This window comes from Manis javanica, chromosome 1, assembly GCF_040802235.1.
Source record: "Manis javanica isolate MJ-LG chromosome 1, MJ_LKY, whole genome shotgun sequence".
In the NCBI taxonomy this organism is placed as follows: Eukaryota; Metazoa; Chordata; class Mammalia; order Pholidota; family Manidae; genus Manis; species Manis javanica.
The window spans coordinates 124,271,933-124,295,616 of record NC_133156.1 but is presented as its reverse complement, the minus strand read 5'-3'; the positions used below and the strand labels follow the sequence as shown (position 1 = coordinate 124,295,616).

General features: G+C 43.2%; 2 protein-coding genes across 2 annotated transcripts in view; one reads left to right on the top strand and one right to left on the bottom strand.

Moving 5' to 3' along the window:
* The first annotated feature begins 650 nt into the window (after nucleotides 1-650).
* RXFP3 (relaxin family peptide receptor 3) lies at nucleotides 651-4,275 on the top strand. The gene has a single exon (XM_017665899.3). The coding sequence runs from the start codon at nucleotides 1,181-1,183 to the stop codon at nucleotides 2,591-2,593; it is 1,413 nt and encodes a 470-aa protein (XP_017521388.2). The 5' UTR covers nucleotides 651-1,180; the 3' UTR covers nucleotides 2,594-4,275.
* A 3,852-nt stretch (nucleotides 4,276-8,127) lies between these two features.
* The window catches only part of SLC45A2 (solute carrier family 45 member 2), a 40,057-nt gene continuing 24,500 nt past the window's right edge, over nucleotides 8,128-23,684 (bottom strand). The window contains exons 4-7 of the mRNA XM_037001925.2: nucleotides 14,733-14,876; nucleotides 13,928-14,051; nucleotides 10,906-11,120; nucleotides 8,128-8,551 (exon numbers count right to left, since the gene is read on the bottom strand). Of these exons, the coding sequence (XP_036857820.2) occupies nucleotides 8,327-8,551; nucleotides 10,906-11,120; nucleotides 13,928-14,051; nucleotides 14,733-14,876 (708 nt within the window). The 3' untranslated portion in view covers nucleotides 8,128-8,326. The remainder of the gene's footprint in view (nucleotides 8,552-10,905; nucleotides 11,121-13,927; nucleotides 14,052-14,732; nucleotides 14,877-23,684) is intronic.

The following is a 23,684-nucleotide window of genomic DNA, read 5'->3' as shown; positions in this document are numbered from 1 at the left end:
AATTTGAAGAGCTTCGGGCCGAGAACTAGACAGGCATCTGTCAAGTTGTCTCACCAGTTAGATGCTCTGCTTCACTTCGATTCTCCAAATACACCATATCAGAGGCAAAACTTGAACCCCTGCTACGTGTAGACCTCTTGAAAATCCCACCAATCACAGACACCGATTGTGATGGTCAAATAATTAAAGAAAGGGAAGTGAACTTGGTTTGTGTATTCAATAAAAGCCCATAATCTGATTTAGGGTTTAGGCATCAAAAGAGGCCACTATCATTGCTTTCAAAAAGAAAAACGGTGCATTTTTAGAACCATGTTTCATCAAATGGGATAATTTCAAAGATTAAGAGGGAATGAAGAAGAAAAAAAATCCAACAGTTATGTTCGGGAAAAAGAAAGGAAAAAGGATTGCAAATAAAAGCATACTTTGTCCAGCAACATAGGAAAATAAAGGGTTACGACCATTTCCTTCTGAAACTTTAAGAGGGAAAAGGGAATTGGCCAGGGAGCTCTGCCCGCCGCCCACCTCCTTCTCCTCCCCGGGTCGGGCGCAGGAGGTTCAGCACCTCGGAAAGCGCCCCCTCTCTCCGCGCCCGGGTTACGCATGCTCCTTGGGGACCCGCTGCCGCTTTGCTGATGCGAATGCAACTCGGATACACGGCTCTTTCAACTCACCAGGAGCTGACAACAGCAGAGGGGCGGAGAAGCTAGGCGACAAAGGCGACGTCGAAAGAACTCCAGAGTGTCGGAGCGCGGTACACGGAACTCTCCTGTCTTCTTCCTTCAAAGGACGGAAACCTCGTCGGAAGCAGCTGCAGAGGAAACGGGGAAGGTATTTGAGAAAGAAAGAGCTGGCCGCCAAGAGTACTCCTGAGCGGCAGGGTGGGTGTGCGCCAGGGCCCGAGTGACAGCGGGAAACGCAGAGACGGGGACATCTGAGCCGTACAGTAGGGACCCCGGGACCCCGACCTTGGCGAGAGAACTCCAGGACGCCAGGCGCCCGCCTTGGGAGCTGGGCTCCTGGGCTCCTCGACCCGCCTCCAGAACAGACCCGGAGCGCGGCGCTCGTGGCGCCCAGTTCACAGGCCTTGTCTTCACAGCTGCTGTGAAAGCGCTCATTCACGTCCTGCCCCGCGTCCCGGTTCTGAAGCCCCTGCAAGCTGCTCTTGTCCCCCAGACTGTGCATGCAGGTGGCCGCTGCGACCACCAAAGCCACCATGAATAAGGCTGCTGGCGGGGACGAGCACTCAGAACTCTTTGGTCTGATCCCTTACTTTCTGCAGGCAGCCAACACAAGCGGCAATGCGTCGCTTCAGCTGCAGGACTTGTGGTGGGAGCTGGGGCTGGAGTTGCCGGACGGCGCGGCGCCAGGGCATCGCCCTGGCAGCGGCGGGGCAGACAGCGCGGACCCCGAGGCCCGGGTGCGGATCCTCATCAGCGTGGTGTACTGGGTGGTTTGCGCGTTGGGGCTGACGGGCAACCTGCTGGTGCTCTATCTGATGAAAAGTAAGCAGGGCTGGCGCAAGTCCTCTATCGACCTCTTTGTCACCAACCTGGCGCTGACGGACTTTCAGTTCGTGCTCACCCTGCCCTTCTGGGCGGTGGAAAACGCTCTCGACTTCAGATGGCCCTTTGGCAAGGCCATGTGTAAGATCGTATCCATCGTGACGTCCATGAACATGTATGCCAGCGTTTTCTTCCTCACCTCCATGAGCGTGGCACGCTACCACTCGGTGGCCTCGGCTCTCAAGAGCCACCGGACCCGAGGTCACGGCAGAAGCGACTGCTGCGGTTGGAGCCTGGGGGACAGCTGCTGCTTCTCGGCCAAAGCACTGTGCATACTGATCTGGGCCTCAGCTGTGCTGGCCTCCCTGCCCAACGCCATGTTCTCCACCACAATCAAGGTGATGGGTGAGGAGCTGTGCCTGGTGCGCTTCCCGGACAAGTTGTTGGGGGGCGACAGGCAGTTCTGGCTGGGCCTCTACCACTTGCAGAAGGTGCTGCTAGGCTTCGTGCTTCCACTGAGCACCATCAGCCTGTGCTACCTGCTGCTGGTGCGCTTCATCTCCTACCGGCGTGTGGCAGGGACTGAAGGAGCCGCCTCAGCAGCTGCGGGAGGCCTGACCCGAGTCAGCTCCCAGAGAAGGTCCAAGGTCACTAAGTCAGTGACTATCGTGGTCCTAGCCTTCTTCCTGTGTTGGCTGCCCAACCAGGCGCTCACCACCTGGAGTATCCTCATCAAGTTCAACGTGGTGCCCTTCAGCCAAGAGTACTTCTTGTGCCAGGTATACGCGTTCCCGGTGAGCGTGTGCCTGGCTCACTCTAACAGCTGTCTCAACCCCATCCTCTACTGCCTCATGCGCCGCGAGTTCCGCAAAACGCTCAAGAGCCTGCTGTGGTGCATCGCGTCGCCTTCTCTCACCAGCATGCGCCCTTTCACTGCCACCACTAAACCGGAGCCTGAGGATCAGGGGCTGCAGGCCTTGGCTCCTCTCCCTCCGGCGGCCGCGGAGCCGGAGCTGCTTTACTACCCGCCTGGCGTGGTGGTCTACAGTGGGGGCCGCTACGACGTGCTGCCCAGCGACTCTGCCTACTGACGGAGGCCCAGGGGGCGCAGTCACCGCAGAGTGGCCTTACCCGGAGGCGCGGGGAAAGAGGAGAAACGATCAGGGGATGCTGGGGGCCCTCCCAGACCGAGGGTAGGATGAACGAACGAGGAGGGAGAAGAGTAAAGGAGCCGCGTGTGAAAAGGCCGGGAGACTTTCTCCGGAGAGGACAGGCTGCGAAACCAGGCGGAGAGAGGAAGCTGGCAAAGCGGCTGGGATCAGCTCCACAGGGCCAGGCCGTGAGGCTCCTTCCTCCTTCCTCCACACACACCCTTGCCTCTCCTTGCACTGGCAACACTGGGCAGTGTGCGGGCGTCCAGAAGCGGAGGAAGACATAGGCGGTGTAGTGGGACTGGGGCACGAACCAGTGCGGCTAAGCCAAGTGGTATCAGACAACGGAATGAATTTATTCCTGCGATTTTTCTGGAGCTCTTGAAAGGGTACTTGAGGTGCGTCCAGCCGGGAGAAAGGCCCACAGAGCCTTCCCTTTGGGCCTTGGCTCCCCAAGACTGCCGCAGCACGTACGTCTTGACTTGTTGCGTGGCTGCGCCACGAGCCTAGGTTCTGGGGACAAGAAACTTTTTTGAAGTTTGTAAGAAAAGCACTGACAATCCTGGTCCGGCCCCAGCAGAAATGCTCCGCGAGGGAGACACTTTCCATGGGGCCACTGTATCGTTTATCATCCCTTCCAGGGCGAGTGGGCGCACGGGGAAGCGGACCGTGACTCTGCACGGCCTCTGAGCCCGGATGTCACCGGGGGCAAAATACCAGTTCCCAGCGAGCAAGAGCGTTTGCTGGGGAGTGGAGTCACTGCGGGAGGGAGCGCATGCGGTGTGATTTGAGGACTGAATAGAGAGACCTCTTCGGGCTACTGTCCCTAAAGGAAAAGGTGGGCTGACGCTTACCTTAGTAACCGAGCAGGAAATGAGTGCATCGTGTTCTAGAAGCCTGGGCGTCCCAGTTTCGCTGACAGAGGGGTGGGTACCTGAAGACACCTGCTCTGGTATGCGCACTGCAGGTGAGCTGTTCCCAGCAGCAACCCAGGCCCGCTACTAGGAGTGGGGACTTTTCTGCTGCCTGCCCTCTCTCACTCTTTGGGAATTGGGATGCCCCTTTGCTTGATGCTCTGGACCAGCAAGTAGAGGGAGGGCTCCCCCACATTTTTTGTAGGCTTAGATAGAAATTAAGAGATGCTGTAGATTTGTGCAGGGGGTTCCTGGAAACAAATTCCTAGAAGCTGAAGTCTGATTCGCAAGACGACACACAGGGTGGGAAAAGGAATCTGCCCCAAAGGGAAGAGTACACAGCCCCTGTTCTGAGGGGATCACCAGAATTTCAGGGGCTGAGTTCTTTATTGCTCATAATATTGAGGAGAGGAGGTAGGGAATAAGAATTCCCATAGGACACTGTTTTAACCAAGTTCCACTTGTTCTAAGGAGTGCCCTGCACCTTGAGCATGCATGATGAATTCTTCCTTAATCCAATGCAGTCTATGTGACTATCCCTGAAGAGTGACACATTTCTCATGAGAACTCTGTTCTGCAGGTGATTAGTCCTTTCTTGAGGCTACTTGGAGAACAGGGATCAAACATCAATCTACCCATTCCTGTGCCACTTTTGATAGAGGTGCTGCTGTTCTCTTTGGGGACCTCGTTTGGGGTCAAAAAAACCTACTGGTGTGGTTATTTTAATATAAATAATAATTACTTTAAAATGTCTGCTTAAACAGCCTCTTGAACTGTAAATTGTTTTGTAACTTTGTTGGAAATTTCCTGTAGTGTCTGAGATCAAGGCTCAAAATGAGAGCTGTGCAGTGCTGGCCTCCCTTATCCTGCTTTCCATAATACAACACGGTGCAATACCTCAACACTCATACTTGCTGCAAAAACTAAAGTTTACTGATCTTTTCCATTCTAAGCAATCTTGAGAAGTCAGCTTTTTTAGAAAACAGAATAATGCTTTTGTTTTAGCCAAATTAGTCTCTCTTGTCATTTAGGAAGAAAACTTACTGATATTGAATAGCAACTGCACTAATAAAGATTGAACCGTAAGTCCCCCAACTCCCCAAATCAAAATAAATGAACAAGTAAACACCCAGAAAGAACAAATAGTAGCAGTATTTCCACAGCATAATGTGTCAGTATATCCACGTATAATGCTGATATCAGACTCTTCCTGAGAGGTTCTCTTTATTAAAGCAACTTGTTGTTTCAGTTTTGGCAATAAAATAATGTGTAGGTAGCTCAAGATTTTTAGCACGTATTTTGTGATGTGTGCTTCTGCTAGGATAAGTACTAAAAGAATAGAAGGGGTTGGGAGCAAGGTCTTCATGAAAGAATTCTGCAAAAAGAGTCACCTTGCCCCCATCCAAACCTGGGGGCTTCTGAGAATTTAGCTGGAGGGAGCAAAGACCGTGACTTGTCTGCCACAGGATAAAAGGATCAACAAGACGATGATCAAATCAGTTGAAAACATCTATTTATTTTTTGAGCCCTGTATATTAACCAGACACAAACCTGACTTCTACCTACAGAAGGAGACACAGCCATGTACACAAGGCAAATCAGTTCTGGAACAAGGAGTTGGAGGTAGGGCTAAAAAAAAGTGATATAGGAATATAGGGGTGGAAGCTTTATTCTGCTGGAAGATCAGAAGCTTCCTGATCAAAACAGTATTTGAGCTGGACCTAGAAGTATGAGTACAATTTAGATGGGTAGAAATGGCAGTTTAGACAGGGACTGGGGACACAGAGAGGACATTTGAAGCTGAGAAATAGCAGTGATCAAAGACTTTGAGGGTGGAGAGTCAGGTGCATGGTGGGGTAAGCAGGAAGCAAAGTAGCATGACTTCCTTTTCTCCCACAGGATTTCCTGAGATTTCCATTAAGAATTTAGGAGTCCCTGCACTTGTTTTTTTGCCTGGGAACAGGACATTGTTTTCTCAGACTATGTCATTGGTATACTGAGAACAAGTACTTGAGTTCCCAAAAGTGGCAAAAGGCTTTCTAAACTGGAGTCTATCCACTCAGTTAAAACCTCAATGGAGTTGTGTGAAGTGGATAACATCTTTGAATATTTGAGTGTGTGTGTGTGTGTGAGAGAGAGAGAGAGAGAGAATGAGAATGCATGGTCTAGCTTCCTGTTTCATCCCAGTAGCCCAATCTGCATTCCATAGGAAAAGACCTTCACTTGTAAAGAAGACCATGCCCCATGGTTGGCCAGGGATGACTACTTTTGACCTCTTGGGGGTCCAGGTAAATGGCCCTCTGCTATAGTCACCGTCCCAGCTTGCTCAGTTATTTCAAAATCTTCAGTCACCAGAGCAGTCCTTAGAGAAATGATCAGTAAATAAACATGGAATGCCGCAAATAATTCCATTTCTAAACATTGCAGGGGTCAAGTACAAACAGGTGAAGCAAGAGAGGTATCCCAGTGTGGTTTCTTGTATAATGCTGAGTTCTGTGTACCATAGGGTCCTCTGAGCACTTGCTCATCATCATCCCACGCTATGGGCTTGGGAGCAGGTGTTCTCCTTGACCGCTCCTCTCAGTCTGTCATGACCTTACAGCTCTAGACAGACAACGTGAGGGGTCGGGGAGATAGGAGGACTGCAGAGCCTTCCAAAGAACAACCAGAGCTTGTTTCCTCTTCTCAGCACTGCTACCCAAATGAGCTGATACTGCAGGAGCCTGGCCAGCTACTAAGCCCATCCACTCTACTGTGCATGAGGTAAACAAAAGCAATAGCCAAAATCCCAATGTCCCTGTTGTCAAATGCAGCTCCTTTCTTCACTTCCTTTCTCCAAATTCCCTTCCAGCACCAAAGCTATTGGTATGTTAGAAATTCATCTGAGGCAATGAATATCAGACTCTGAGATAAGGCAAGAGAAAGAACCACATTTTCTAACTTGTAAAAATACATGGACAAATCTCCATTCTGCACTGCTCAGGCACCCAGAGCTGTGTAGACAAACATTAAGGACTGGGGCAGATGCAGGCATTGGCAACAGGATGGTGAGCCTCAAACAACAGTGATAACTGCTGTTATTTATGGAGCCACAGACCAACAAAACAGAACGGTTGTGTGTGTGCAGAATGGTTGCCAGCTTCCAGTCTAAATGCTGTTCTTACAGGAAATAGCGAAGTCAGAGTGCCCAGTCCAAAGCCCAGCTCTGCCTTCTTGAGTTGTGTACCTTCAGATGAGTTATGTGATGCCTCTCTGCCTCAGTTTGTTCATTTATAAAATACAGATTGATAACAGCATCCACTCCCAAGATCACTGTGTTAACACAGGCAAAAGATTTAGGAGTACACACTCCATAAGATGTTATATTATTAAACACCACAACTCTCTGAGGTAGGAATTATTATGCCAAGTGTACAGATAAACAAGTGTAGCTCAAGAGGTTCAATAGTTTATCAGTGAGCAGCAAAGCCAGGATTCAAAACCAACCTAGCTCCAAAGCTCATGGTCTTTCTACTAAACTATGCTGCTCTTAAGACTGCTGGAAACCTCCTCATGTGAGAAGCAGTTGAAGGGGTATGGCTGAGAACAATTGCTTAGCTTGGAGAAGAGACTATCATATGGGAAATGGGAGGTTGCTTTTTGAAAGGCTTTGTGATGGACTCTAAAGAATGGCACAAAGGTGCAGATTAGAGAAAAATGCGTTACTGTGTTGATGAAGTGATGAAATGGAGGTAAATCCTCCAGCATGAGATGTTCAAGCACATTTGTCAGGGAAATCATAAATTAACATGAATTACAGATATACCTTAACTTATGATGGGGTTATGTCCTGATAAATTCATCATAAGATGAAAATTTCATAAGTCAAAAACACATTTAACAAACCTAACCCACCAAACATCATAGCTTAGCCCAGCCTACCTTAATGTGCTCAGGACACTAACATTAGCCTACAGTTGGACAAAATCATCTCACACAAAGCCTGTTTTATAATAAAGTGTTGAATATCTCATATAGTTATTAAATACTGTATAGAAAATGAAAAACAGAATGGTTGTGTGAGTGCACAATGGTTGTAAGCCTATTGGTTTCTTACCCTCATAGTTGCATCACTAGCCCAGGAAAAGATTGAAATTCAGAATACAAAGTGCCGTTTTTACTGAATTGTATCACTTTCACACCATCATGAAGTTGAAAAATCATAAACTGAACCATCATAAGTCACAGGCTGTCTGCATGAACAAGTTAAATATGAATTAAATATGAGTCAATGTCAAAATAAACCATCAGCAGTATTTTGAGTATTGGTGAGTTGATTAAAAATATGAACCCTCCAACTATATATGGGTCCCTGGTTAAGAAAAAAAAACGCATCATAGAATAAACCCAAACATTATATATAGAGCTGGTCTGCTTCTCAGGTTTTGTCAAAAGCTGCAATGCCCTGTGGGAAAACAGACCCTGCCTCTCCATCCCCACACTGAGACACAGTGAGAAAGGCACGTGTAAGTACTATCACCTTCATTTACCCTTTACCCCTAGTGCATGGAGGCAGAGCCCAGTTTTTCCTAAGACCAATGATGCCTGAAATATAGAAACCGTTGTGCAGAGCATGGCTGAAAGAGAGGGGTGCGCAAATTACCACCGCTGTCGGAACATGGGCATCCAATGGGCAGATCCAAAAGATGCAGAGCTAAAGAAAAGATCGACTTCCTGCCATGGGCTTCACTGTATCTACAGACAATGTTTCTTTATTGATCTAATCCACATATCTAACAAAGAGAGCCACAAAGCAGCAGCCGATCAGGGCCGTCACAGACGCTGTGATCACCACGACGATGACGCTCCCCGCTATGTTGACCAGCAAGCCCAGGCAACCTCCGACCAGGATCTGGGCCAGTTGGACCATGCAGGTGAGGGCAGCACAGTCCAGGCCCTGCCCTCTCCAGCTGCTATCCAGGCCCCCTCCCCTGGTCTGCTTCTTCTGCAGGGAAAACACAGGAACAGCACTTGATCTACACGAACTGCCCTTTAGGGAAGAAGTCAGCAATCTTTTTCTGTAAAGAGCTCGATAGTAAATACTTAGCATAGAAGTCACATAGTCTTGGTAGCAACTATACAACTGCCATTACAGGGTAAAAGCAGCTACAGTACATAAATAAATCAGCATTTCAATATAGCTTTCTGGACATTTGTATTTGAATTTCATATAATTTTCACTTGTCTCAAAATATGATCCTACTATTAATGTTTTTTAAAGTTGTTTAAAAGTTTCTAAAGAATTCATAGCTCACAAGCTGTATAAAAACAGGTGGCAGGCACATTTAGCCATCAAGGCATAGTTCGCCACCCCCTGATTTAAGGTCACCAGGAAGTCCCACCCTCCTGGCTGAGATCCCTACCTGCCACAAAATCTTATATTTCATTGCTAGGTTAAATGGTTAACATATGCAAAATTACCTCTTCCCAAGAAGTTAATAAATACAGTGTAGTAGAAACTCAGTAAATATCTCATTCTTTTCCTTCCTTAGCATTACAAATTCATTTATTGAAGGGTATTGAGTCACAGATATATGTCGGAGAAGCAACATAAAAAAAAGTGACTCCACCTTTCAAAATATGATTGATATTTGGTTAGCATATTAATATGATTAGTATTTGGTGTTTGGTCTGAATTGCTTGATAACATTGCCATTTATTGGGTGTCTTTTATATATTAGGCCTTGTGCCAGGTTCTTTCACACATGGTTCTTTGCTTCATCCTCACCACCTGCTTAGATGCACACATTATTATCATTAACCCATGATAACAATAATAATGCTAACTACCAATTTTTAAAAACAATTTCTGGGTACTAGGTAGACACTATGCTAAATAGATTACCTACCCTATCTTGTTAAATTTAATTTTCCACCCCACTTCATCGATTAGAAAGCTGAAGCTCTGAGAATTGAATGATAATTCCTATACAGCCAAGTAAAAAAGCATTGTGCAGAAAAATGCATATTAATCTTTGAATAGGAAAGGAAAAATTAAAAAACAGATTCTATTTGCTTTATCTTCATTTAAAAATACTGGAAATATTAACAAAAATCTAATAAAAGTGGTTACATGTAGGAGCCAGGGGAAGATAGGAAAACAGTGGAGGGATGGTAGGGGGCCACTTCTCTTTATATTTATGTATATCATTGTGATGGGTGAGCCACATGAATATATTACCTCATCTAAAATTGAACTCATTTTGAGTGATGTTTAATAAATAAATGAATAACATCCCCAGTGTCCCACAACTGCAAAATAGTGGAGGCAGGATTTGAATTCAGGGTTCCCTGAGTCCAAAGATAATGTTTTTTTGCCCTAGTACTACCTAACTTTCTCCTTGGAGGAACAGTCTTTATGATAGCTTTCTCTTCAACAGCAAAACCCCTGCAAGCATAGAAACATTAGTGACGATGTTTGCTAGGGGATGAGGATAGCCCAACTCTTGTTGGAACGGTTTTACCTCCTGGTGCAACTGCCCTACTGCATTTGCCAGATCAAATGATGGAAAAGAAGGGAATTGCAGCCACATGGACATGTGTTCAGTGTTTCTGCAGTTTCATGCTGTGATGGATTAAACTGAAAGTTATCTCTCTAGCTTTTACATTACTGCTCAGTTAGGGAAATGTAAGCCTATTTTCATGGGGGAAAAAGTTGCATATTTTAGTAAGAAGAGGTGGTAATTTTAGAGCAGAAATACTCAACTTAGCATTCTCTTAAGGCTGCTACAGATCTGCCTCTAGCCTGAGCTCCAAGGCAGAGATGGGGCAGGCCTTCCTTGGAGCAGCTGGTGGGGGTGACTGCCTGCAACCCCAGCTTTCCACCCTGAACACACCCTGACTTACCTGGACTCAAGGAAAATGTTGACTAGGAATTTCCTACCCTCAACCACTAACACCCAGAAATGCCACCAAGCACCTCTGCCATCTTTGGGGAGGGGGAACCCAGAAATCCTGCAGGTTCACAAGACCTTAGGGCAGCTGTCAGAATCCCCAGGTTCCACTTTCTTTGTCTCTTTGTGACTGTGGGCTGGTTTCCCAGGATTACTGAGCCCCCTTCCCTATCACACAAATGAGGTTAACAGTACCCACTCTGCTGCTCACCAGGTGCACAGGGCTTCAGAGTAAGGAGAGGGATGGGTTTGTGCCTTGGCCAGAACATTGTTACCCTTGACTGGGCATTTTGGTGCTGCTATTTCAAGACATGTATTTTTCAGCTCTGCCCCACACTTTCCTACCAAATCCCCCAGCCTTCAGTTGAGTCTAGATGTCACCCAGCACAGAGCTTCAACTACCCACCTTCTTCTCCTGCTCTTCCTGGTGGTACTTGGCCATGAGGTTAAAGGGCACAGTGTACAGGGTACTGGACATCACACCAAACAAGGCACACAGGACCAGAGTGAAGTAGACATTTGGGAAGAGCCCGATAAACCCCGTCCCCAAGGCAAACAGCAAATACCCCATGAAGTAAAGACTCTTTAATCCAATGTAGGATACCAGTGCTTTCTGGAAGTCTGTGGGGAGAAGAAAGGGAGACATTACAGCTGGCAGTGTCTCATAGCATTTAATAATTTCAGGCAATCCTTTCTTTTGGAGATTTACTTTTGTTTTGTATGAGCCTTCCTTTGATACTGAATCAGGAACAAAACAACTTCCTCATCTATGCTTGAAAACAGCTGGCTTTTGGAATCAGTTTTAAATCCTTTGCATAATAGAGAGCTAGAAATTGCCTTGCTAGGTTGATTTTTCTTGTCCACAAGAAAGAGCCAGGCACTGTTTAGCAAGTGGCTAAAAAGCAAGAGGATGCTCTTCAAGAGGTGGTGGAAAGGTGCCTTGGCTATGGACCCTGGGGAAGAGAAGAGGGGGCTATTCTGATTTACAGGGGTTCAGCCTCATAGAACTAAAGTAACAATCCAAGCCCATCTTGGCCCTACAGCCCAAAGTCAGGTTGGAGGAAATTACAACCACCAGACTTACAGAATGGCTTAAAGGCACTCAGTCTCTTCACCTCCACCTGACTGCCATCTGTACACCTGCAGGAAGTAAAGGATGTACTGTATCTGCAGACGCTTTCCCTGACTTGCCAACCCTTCCCAGGCTGGTGAAGGGCAACCACTACAGCTGGCACCTCCCCACCACGGCTCCCTCCCTTTCTGTGGACAACTTCCTTAACTTCTCAAAACCTCAGCTTTCTCATCTGAAAAATGGGGCTAATAAAACTCTTCCTTGGCATTGTTGTCAGGATCAGGTGAGATAAAATGTCTGTAACCTCACTCAGCCCAAAGCCAAGTACATAGAATACATCGGGTAAGGGTGGTGGTCGTTATTTCAACAAATACAGGCCCAAGGTGGGTTGGGGTAATGGGGAAAAAACCTGAACAATTTAACAGAGGTTGTGCTGGAGCTGGGTCTCAAAGCATCATTATGAGTTGTCTAGATGTGGATGTACAAAGAGCAGCTCCGGTAGAAGAAGAAACCAAAAGCAGTAGCAAATATGCAGAGATGAGAAAGTCTGTGTAGTCAGTCATCAGGGGTGGCATGAGAGAGGTCAAAGTGTGAGCCAACCCAAACTGACAATCCTGAGATGCCAAGCCTGACTTTGACTTAATCCTACGGGCATGGAAAGCCCCTGAAAATCCTTAAGCAGGGCTGACTGGTATTTCATAAGTAAAAATTTAGTTCTAATTCACAATGCTAGGGATCCCATAGATACATGCATCCATATTACTTTGAAAAACTATTCAAATAATAGCTTATTTTGGACAGAGGGTTCTTAACTAGAGAGGATATAAAAACAACATGCTTTTTAATTTTCAAATGCCATGAAATTCATACAGGAACTCAAACTAATCATATACGACCTAGTAAAGATTCTTTGAGGAAGGATAAAAAGTTAAAATTGACACAAAATTAAAATGCTAGTTACTTGTGGAAAAATGTGTTCCTCTTACAAGAACGAGAGTTGAAGCAAATAGTGCCTTCCGCTTTGAAAGCACAAAAGGATTAAGAGGGATAATTTATTTGACCTTTTAGTCTAACACTTTCTGATTCTACTTTAAGTACTTGAAATCTCCCTCCTGGAGTTTTCTTAGTTCTAAGGGGAAAAAAATGAGTTTTGCTAAAGAAATGCAAACTTTAAGCCACCACTATTTGGTTATAAATTTTAAAATGATGAAATTTTATGCTGTTATGATTATTTGTCTCATGAATTCTTATATGTTTAGATTAGGTCCTCTTTTCCCAACTGTTAATTTTGAAGAGATTTTTTTATCTTGAAGCAGGTTTCCTGCTGTGCTGTGGCTAAGTGGAGGGCTAAATGCCAGAGTCAGGGTCATTATATACACCCACCTCTTTTTCCCCAAAGGAAGCACACTTCAATGACAGAATGACTGCCCCGAGAATGGTAACAGGGATTGTCTCCCTTCGCCTCCCCACTTTCCCCACCTGGGCCACACCCCTGAAGTTCCCTGGACTGTCCAAAGCCTAGAGCTCTGAATTGGAGGCCAGCTGTTCTTCCCACAGTCCTGGAGAAGCGCCCATTATTATTAGGAGCCCAATTTCTCTCCCCAGTGGGGGGACCTGCATACATTTTTACAGGCCAGACTTTTCACTTACTTCAATGTATACAGAGCTTGGAGATCTCCATACACATTAGCAAACACCAAGTGAGTCTGTATGATGCCCTAGAGTTGTAGTACATTAGTTTGGACTTATTTAAAACCAATTGAAGAAATTCCTTTGTTTACAGTGTCTTCACAGATGAAACTTAGCTAAGTGGGGGTTAATAGGCTCCAGACCCCCTGGGCACTGCTACCTGAGAAGAAAAGCCATTGTTCTCAATCCTGGAATGGTGCTCCTGTACATAACACCCTGCCCGTCTGAGTGAGGGTCATTTTACACGTTAATTCTGTCACCTCGCATATTGGCCATCCCTCCTATTTTGTGTCATCTACAAATATGATAAACATATCTATTCTACACATGATTTTACTCCAATAGAACACAGACCTATTGTTAATCAATACTGCCTGCTGGGATTCTATCCATCGTCCATCCAGTACTTCACCATCTTGTTTTATTTTCCAGAGAACCTTGGTCAGGAGCCCACTGATTCCAAGGACAAAGTAATTACTGAGGAAAATGATATCTAGAACTCACTATGGAAGGATACTTCATATGGTCCTTTCTAAGGGAATAATTTTTCCTGACCACCTCAGATTTATCAAGAATCTTGTATTTTAAAGAGCAAAAAAATACAGAAATCCAAGATTCTTCTAGACTGGAGCCCTTTAGAAGATACTGTTAGGAGAAGGAGACTTACATGAATAAAGTGAGGAAAACACGGAGTTGATGCATAAGCCCCAGCATCCAACCTCAACCCCTCTTTCATAGATGAGAAACTCTGTGGAGTTGTGTGCACTATACGGATCCCCATGGTACACAATCTGAAAGAAAGATTTGGGCTGTTGAGCTAAAAATGTTATAGGGACCCCTTCTCACAAGCTCTGCTTTTCCATCTCTGGGGAGTGACAAGTCCCTGCTCAAGGGGCCTCTCTAGAGACAAAGAGCTCATTTTCCAAGACCATGGACTTCCATTCTTACACACCTCTACTCAAGGACATCCAGGAAGTCCTAAGTGCCTACTGCATCCAGTCGAAACAGCACTGCTCTGAATCAGTAACACCCTGCCTTCCACCTAACGTCTGGTCCCACTTGATTTAGGCAACCCTGACACTCTTGCTTTGGCATAGCCAATTGGCTTCTGACTCATCTCCACACAAGCCCTTCCTATTCCTGCTTGGAACGCTTTCCCTCTCTTCTCTCTCTTCAACCCCTACTCACCCTTCAAGGCCCAGATCATACTGCATCTCCCCTATTAAGTCTTTATGACCCCTAAAGCTCACATTTATTTTTCCACATTTGTTATATTTGACCAATTACTGGTCCCATCATGTCCTCTAGTTGTCTAGGGTGTAGTACCTTGCCTCTAATGCCTATCCGAAAGCCAGCTCTGTAAAGGTACTCGTTCCTATACTCTTCCTGTGCCCATAAGAATAAACTCGACAGGTGCCAAATGAGGAACTGACGTGCAAGTAAATGAGTGTGCACACAGACATGTTCATTACCTGGCCCATGAAATCTGTGAAGAAGAGCATGTTGGACAGGAAGGCAGTCCATCCAATAAGGTGGCTGACACAAAGCCAGCGGTAGTGAAGAGGCATACTCACCAGCGCCCTCAACAGTGACTTAATGGTCACTGTCCTTTGAGCCTGGAATAAAACATGAAACAGGTATGACCTTCAGAGCCACACACAGCCAGCCATGAGAGTCAGAGCACACAGCCATGTTATGTATCTGTCCATGGACCACCACACAGGGTCACACTTGCTGGGAATGGCACTGAGCTTTCCATGGAGAGATCTTATAGGAGGTGTTTTGTTAGATATGTGTGGATACTTAGCAGTTTCAGGCCCAGAAGGAGGCTCTGGGAGAACTAAGGGCAAAGGAAATGGAAATAGAGCTTGATTTGAACCAAGATGTAAGACAGCTAACATACTATCTTTGAATGACATAATCACTGCATGAGGACAAAACTCACACATCTAAGCTAGCCCTTAAATGATTATAATTCTTAGTTTCCTTGACTCTGAAAGTACGCTAGGCTGAATTCTAAGATAGCCCCATGGTCTCAGTCCCCTGGTGTTACTCCGATGGTAATGTTATGTTACAAGATTTTGCAGACATAAGGTCACTGATCAGTTACCTCTGAGTTAATCAGAAGGGAGATGATTTGAGTGACCCTAACCAACATAAGCCCTTTAAAAAGCAGAGTTTTTTCCAGCTGGGAGCAGAAGGGGAAGTCAGAGAGTTTCAAAGTGCATGGATTGTTGGCTTTGAAACTGGAGAGGGCCATGTGGAAAGGACCGAAGAGTGGCCCCTAGGAAATGAGACAGATTCCTGGCCAATAGTCAGCAAGCAAACAAGGACTATAACCACAGGGAACTGGATTCTACCTGAATGAGCTCAGAAGCTGATTCTTCCCCAGCTGAGCCTTCAGATGAGAAGATACTTCCATCAACACCTTGGTTTCAGCCTTATGAGACCCTGAGCAGAGAACCCAGTTGAGCCCACCTAGACTTCTAACAGAACCATGAGATAATAAATATATATGGTTTTAAGCTGCTAAGCCTGTGGTAATGTGTTATAGCAATAGAAAACTAATAATACAGAATGTTCCCTGCACTTGGACAGGTACCATTTCCCAGTTCATTCCTTTGAATCCCATCAGCCAACACAGGTAAAAGACCCTATGTTAAGTTCAAAGTGAGAATATAGAATACACAGGCACACACACACACACTACACACTGAATACACATGCCTCCAAATTCTTTAATTTAGGCTTAAGTTATGTTAAAACCAGACACTACAATTTTTTTATCAGGAACCTTCAGAGAATGAGAAATTTTGAACTATTGACATAACTGTTTTGAAATCCAAAGAATGAAACAGCCTTTAACATCTTGTCATATGAGAGAAGAAAGAGAGCTCAGGGGTATCAAGCAGTCAGCTGCCCTGGAGGCACTGGGACTGTAAACATCAACCACGGTGGGGGTTGGGTCTTTCTTGTCAGATTTTTATTCATTCTGAATCTTGACATAATGAAATTGAGTCCTGGCTAGTTTATGTATAAGACAGTCTCCTAAAGAGTTTCAGTTTTTTTATTGTCTATGACAATATGATAACCATATATGATAATACTTTTTAATTTTTTGTTGTGGAAAATTTATATTTACTCATTGTAGATGTATTGTATAAGTTGATTTTTTTAATGAATCAGTTTTGTAGTGTCATTACTTTGTAGTGTAATTCATCAGTGCTGACCGTAACTGGACTTATACAGTGGTCCCCTCTTACCCACAGGGGCTGCATTCCAAGACCCTCAGTGGATGCTGAAACCACAGATAATCCTGAGCCCTACATATACTATGTTTTTTTCCTGTACTTACATGCCTATGATGAAGTTTAGTTTATCAGTTAGGCACAGCACAGTAAGAGATTAACAATAACAACTAATAATAAGAGAGAATAATTATAAAATATACTTAATAAAAGTTATGTGAATGTAGTCTCTTGTTCTTTCTCAAAATATACTGTACTCACCCTTCTTCTTGTGATGATGTGAGATGATAAAATTCCTATGTGATTAGATGAAGTGAGGTGAATGATGTAAACACTTAGCATTAGGCTACATGACCTCCTGACAAACACAGATTATCTGCTCCCGGACTGCAGTTGACTGAAACCATGGAAAGCAACACTGGGTAATGGGGACTACTATATTTAATCAGTATTAAAAGGCATAAACATTCTCTTGTAGTTAAGAAAAATAACTGTTTCCTGCATATAAAATATGGTACCTATCAAAATCAATGGTAATTCTAAGAGAAACTCGATACATAATTATTACTTTTAACTCAACCATAGAAAGAAGCAGTTAAAGGTAAAGACCAAGAAACAACAGCTTGATTTTCATGCCTCAAGCTAAGTAATTTATCTTTACTTTCCCTTCCTTCTTTCCAAAAATGCAAAATACTAAAAAGTGAATCTGGTCTGCACGTATTCAGCCTCATTGCAAATATTAATCTATGCCGCTGCCTTACACATAATTTTCATCATGCTTTCATTGTTAACCTAATTTTTCCTTTCATCCAAAAATAAATATGAGCTTTGGAATTGTGCCTCATATTTCTGTAAAAGCTGGGAATGTAAACATTCAAAGGCCCTTTGGGTATTTTAACTCAGAATGAAAATTCAGCTGGCATCTCATTCCCTGACAAATCAATTCCCTAGGTAAAACCTTTCAATGGTTCTGAGCCCCTGGGAGTTGTATTACTGCATATACTGTGTGCCTTTGTTAACTGGCAGTGATGGATTTATAAATGAAAAAGGTACAGAGCCATGCAGCAGGTAGAGAACCTCACAAGGGACACGTAGAAGGAGATTGCTGATGTGCTGAAGTGAGCAAGGACGGCCTGGGGGAATTGCAGACAGATTTTATGGGATCTGGTTTGAACCCTGAAGTAACTTAAGTCTCTCACCATTAAAAAAAAAAAAAAAAACTCAGTTCTCAAATTGCACAGCCATTCTCATTTTGGAAAATAACGACTTTGACAAACAATGATGGCAACTGTAGACTTGACAAACTGTAGACTCCCGTTGCTCAGCTGGAGGCCCCAGAGATGCATATTTGGAACAGAAGAGTCAGATGCTTGGCTTTGTGCCAAAGATATGTTACTCTGCTTTTCATTCTCATGTTGTTTTATTTATTTTTTAAGGCAAATGACAAAATCTTTCAGAGTCTATGGTGCTGTGTACATGGCATATACTAGAGTTAATTGCACTTGATGTATTTTTCTACTAGTATGGAGGGTTTTATGCCTTTCAAAAGGCTTCCACTCACTTAATTTTATTTGATCCTCACAATAGCCTCTGAGTGGAATGAGCTGGCCTCTGCTGGGTCTCTTTGAGGGGGAGTCATAATCTGTCAAAGGGGCAAAGAGGCAGGGATAATCTAACAGGCTAATGTGTTTATCTTTAGTAAAACCCTGCTTTGTCTTGTTCCTTAAACTATGACATTATTTTTTCTTTATTTTCAAAGTAATACGTGTCCATTGTAAAACTATTAGATATACTGAAGGTTTTAGAAAAGAAAATTAAAACTACATGTTAGCCCACCACCCAGAGACAATAACTTCAATTAACATTTTGGGTATACATCTTTTCTATTTTTTCTCTGTGTGTAGCTTTTCCAAAATGGAGATCATTTTGTGTATGTGTGTGTGTTTCACCTGACATATTTTGTCTTAATGAATAAAAAGCACATGCATCTTTTGATGATTGTAGGAATTCCATCATATGGCTGTTCCATGATTCCTCTGCTGCCTTGCAGAGCTGCCCAACAAGGGGCTTCCTGTCTAACTAGGACATACATGGGGTGTAGTTGTTCTCCCGGAAGTAGCCTGGTACAGAGGGAGGTGGTTTAGCTAGGTCTCAGGAAATCTAGATTTTCATTTATTCTCTATTTGCTGTGCAATAAGATGAAGTGTAGGCTTCGTCCCAATCACCTTAGTTCTTCCTCATGATCTTCCTATCATGGAAAACACTACACTCATCATAAAATAGGAGATCCCAGGGAAACTGGGTAAACAGGTGCCTCCCTTCCATTGGATTCTTTCATCAGGGTGGCATGGCAGAAGGCAGGTTGAAACACTGTGGAAACTTAACTCCAACACAGTCATATTCAAATAGCCTCTTGCCTTTAGACCTGACTTAATAAGCAGTTTGCCAATTCAGACAAAAACAATGATGAGGTTCACTTTTTTTGCATTAATTTGGGGAAAATTCCAATCAAATTAATAGAACAAAGCACGTAAACTTGAGAAACTACAGACTTATAACTAGTGCCAAGATTTATTTCTTTTATTCATACACATAATTGAATAAATGCAAATGAGGTTTTCTACTAACTACAAGCAGCAAAAATATCTCTTTGAAATAGCACTAAAAGAAAGCACAGTTTTCAAACATATATCACTTAGCTAAATGCAATGTGGTATCCTAGACTGGATCCTGGAACAAATAAAAAAGTATTGAAAAACTGATGAACTAAAAGTATATGCTGTTTATTTAACAGTATTGTGCCAATATTAATTTCTTAGTTTTGGCAAATGTACCATTTGTTATGTTATGTAAAATGCTAACATTAGGAGGAAGACTGGACTTCCTTCTACTCTCTTTGCAACTTTTTTGTAAATCTAAAATTGTATCCCAACTGGTGACTAAGCAAGATGGGGTACTAATGCCAGCCTATTGGTAAAAGACTTAGGACTCCTCTAATGGGCAATTTTGGCTGGAGGACATTCCATTGGATTGGCTGAAACTTTCTCAGAGTGGCACCACACCTGAGATGCTTACTGCCCCATCACCTTTCAATGGAAAGACCTTCCACAGGTGTTTGACCTGCATCACAATAGGAAGACCTTCCCACCTACTTCTGCTTCCTTCCCTTTATCCTTCATGGTGTTTTCTTATGCTGATAAAATCTCTTACACATCTAGGGTGGAGCCAAGATGGCAGCGTGACTAGAGCAGCAGAAATCTCCTCCCAAAAACACATATATCTATGAAAATATAACAAAGACAACTCTTCCTAAAATAGAGACCAGAGGACACAGGACAACATCCAGACCACACCCACACCTGCAAGAACGCAGCACCTCACAAAGGGGGAGAGGAAGGCCACAAACCAAGAAGGAAAGCTCTTCCAGCCGTCACTCGTACCAGCTCTGTAAACTATCTCTATCACCATGAAAAGGCAAAACTACAGGCAGACAAAGATCACAGAGTCAACAACTGAGAAGGAGACAGACCGAACCAGTCTTCCTGAAAAAGAATTCAAAATAAAAATCATGAACATGCTGATGGAGATGCAGAGAAAAATGCAAGAGCAATGGGATGAAGTCTGAAGGGAGATCACAGATGTCAGGAAGGAGATCACAGAAGTGAAACAAACTCTGGAAGGATTTATAAGCAGAATGGATAAGATGCAAGAGGCCATTGAAGGAACAGAAGCCAGAGAACAGGAACATATAGAAGCTGACATAGAGAGAGATAAACGGATCTCCAGGAACGAAACAATACTAAGAGAACTGTATGACCTATCCAAAAGGAACAATATCCGTATTATAGGGGTACCAGAAGAAGAAGAGAGAGAAAAAGGGACAGAAAGTGTCTTTGAAGAAATAATTGCTGAAAACTTCCCCAAACTGGGGGAGGAAATAATCGAACAGACCACAGAAATACACAGAACTCCCAACAGAAAGGACCCAAGGAGAACAACACCAAGACACATAATAATTAAAATGGCAAAGATCAAGGACAAGGAAAGAGTTTTAAAGGCAGCTAGAGAGAAAAAGGTCACCTATAAAGGAAAACCCATCAGGCTATCATCAGAGTTCTTGACAGAAACCCTACAGGCCAGAAGAGAATGGCGTGATATATTTAATATAATGAAACAGAAGGGCCTTGAACCAAGGATACTGTATCCAGCACGACTATCATTTAAATATGATGCTGGTATTAAACAATTCCCAGACATGCAAAAGTTGAGGGAATTTGCTTCCCACAAACCAACTCTACAGGGCATCTTACAGGGACTGCTCTAGATGGGAGCACTCCTAAAAAGAGCACAGAACAAAACACACAACATATGAAGAATGGAGGAGGAGGAATAAGAAGGGAGAGAAGAAGAATCTCCAGACAGTGTATATAACAGCTCAATAAGCGAGCTAAGTTAGGCAGTAAGATACTAAAGAGGCTAACCTTGAACCTTTGGTAACCACGAATTTAAAGCCTGCAATGGCAATAAGTACATATCTCTCAATAGTCACCCTAAATGTAAATGGACTTAATGCAACAATCAAAAGACACAGAGTAATAGAATGGATAAAAAAGCAAGACCCATCTATATGCTGCTTACAAGAAATTCACCTCAAACCCAAAGACATGCACAGACTAAAAGTCAAGGGCTGGAAAAACATATTTCAGGCAAACAACAGTGAGAAGAAAGCAGGGGTTGCAGTACTAATATCAGATGAAATAGACTTCAAAACAAAGAAAGTAACAAAAGACAAAGAAGGACATTACATAATGATAAAGGGCTCAGTCCAACAAGAGGATATAACGATTATAAATATATATGCACCCAACACAGGAGCACCAGCATATGTTAAACAAATATTAACAGAACTAAAGAGGGAAATAGACTGCAATGCATTCATTTTAGGAGACTTCAACACACCACTCACCCCAAAGGATAGATCCACCAGGCAGAAAATAAGTAAGGACACAGAGGCACTGAACAACACACTAGAACAGATGGACATAATAGACATCTATAGAACTCTACATCCAAAAGCAACAGGATATACATTCTTCTCAAGTGCATATGGAACATTCTCCAGAATAGACCACATACTAGCCCACAAAAAGAGCCTCAGTAAATTCCAAAATATTGAAATTCTACCAACCAATTTTTCAGACCACAAAGGTATAAAAGTAGAAATAAATTCTACAAAGAAAACAAAAAGGCTCACAAACACATGGAGGCTTAACAACATGCTACTAAATAATCAATGGATCAATGAACAAATCAAAATAGAGATCAAGGAATATATAGAAACAAATGACAACAACAACACAAATCCCCAACTTCTGTGGGATGCAGCGAAAGCAGTCTTAAGAGGAAAGTATATAGCAATCCAGGCACACTTGAAGAAGGAAGAACAATCCCAAATGAATAGTCTAACATCACAATTATCGAAACTGGAAAAAGAAGAACAAATGAGGCCTAAAGTCAGCAGAAGGAGGGACATAATAAAGATCAGAGAAGAAATAAACAAAATTGAGAAGAATAAAACAATAGCAAAAATCAACAAAACCAAGAGCAGGTTCTTTGAGAAAATAAACAAAATGGATAAGCCTCTAGCCAAACTTATTAAGAGAAAAAGAGAATCAACACAAATCAACAGAATCAGAAATGAGAATGGAAAAATCATGACAGACTCCACAGAAATACAAAGAATTATTAAAGACTACTATGAAAACCTATATGCCAACAAGCTGGAAAACATAGAAGAAATGGACAACTTCCTAGAAAAATACAACCTCCCAAGACTGACCAAGGAAGAAACATAAAAGTTAAACAAACCAATTACGAGCAATGAAATTGAAATGGCAATCAAAAAACTACCCAAGAACAAAACCCCGTGGCCAGACGGATTTACCTCGGAATTTTATCAGACACACAGAGAAGACATAATACCCATTCTCCTTAAATTTTTCCAAAAAATAGAAGAGGAGGGAATACTCCCAAACTCATTCTATGAAGCCAACATCACCCTAATACCAAAACCAGGCAAAGACCCCACCAAAAAAGAAAATTACAGACCAATATCCCTGATGAATGTAGATGCAAAAATATTCAATAAAATATTAGCAAACCGAATTCAACAGCATTATCAAAACAGTCATACAGCATGACCAAGTGGGATTCATCCCAGGGATGCAAGGATGGTACAACATTCGAAAATCCATCAACATCATCGACCACATAAACAAAAAGAAAGACAAAAACCACATGATCATCTCCATAGATGCTGAAAAAGCATTTGACAAAATTCAACATCCATTCATGATAAAAACTCTCAGCAAAATGGGAATAGAGCGCAAGTACCTCAACATAATAAAGGCCATATATGATAAACCCAGAGCCAACATTATATTGAACAGTGAGAAGCTGAAAGCTTTTCCTCTGAGATCGGGAACTAGACAGGGATGCCCACTCTCCCCACTGTTATTTAACATAGTACTGGAGGTCCTAGCGATGGCAATCAGACAAAACAAAGAAATACAAGGAATCCAGATTGATAAAGAAGAAGTTAAACTGTCACTATTTGCAGATGATATGATATTGTACATAAAAAACCCTAAAGACTCTACTCCAAAACTACTAGAACTGATATTGGAATACAGCAAAGTTGCAGGATACAAAATTAACCACAGAAATCTGTAGCTTTCCTATACACTAACAATGAACCAATAGAAAGAGAAATCAGGAAAACAATTGAATTCACAATTGCATCAAAAAGAATAAAATACCTAGGAACAAACCTAACCAAAGAAGTGAAAGACATATACCCTGAAAACTACAAGACGCTCTTAAGAGAAATTAAAGGGGACACTAACAAATGGAAACTCATCCCATGCTCATGGCTAGGAAGAATTAATATCGTCAAAATGGCCATCCTGCCCAAAGCAATATACAGATTTGATGCAATCCCTATGAAACTACCAGCAACATTCTTCAATGAACTGGAACAAATAATTCAGACATTCATATGGAAACACCAAAGACCCTGAATAGCCAAAGCAACCATGAGAAAGAAGAATAAAGTAGGGGGGATCTCACTCCCCAACTTCAAGCTCTACTATAAAGCCATAGTAATCAAGACAATTT

What these genes read in the sequence shown, in the direction of transcription:
- RXFP3 (XM_017665899.3), top strand. Translation starts at nt 1,181, where the DNA reads ATGCAGGTGGCCGCTGCGACCACCAAAGCCACCATGAATAAGGCTGCT.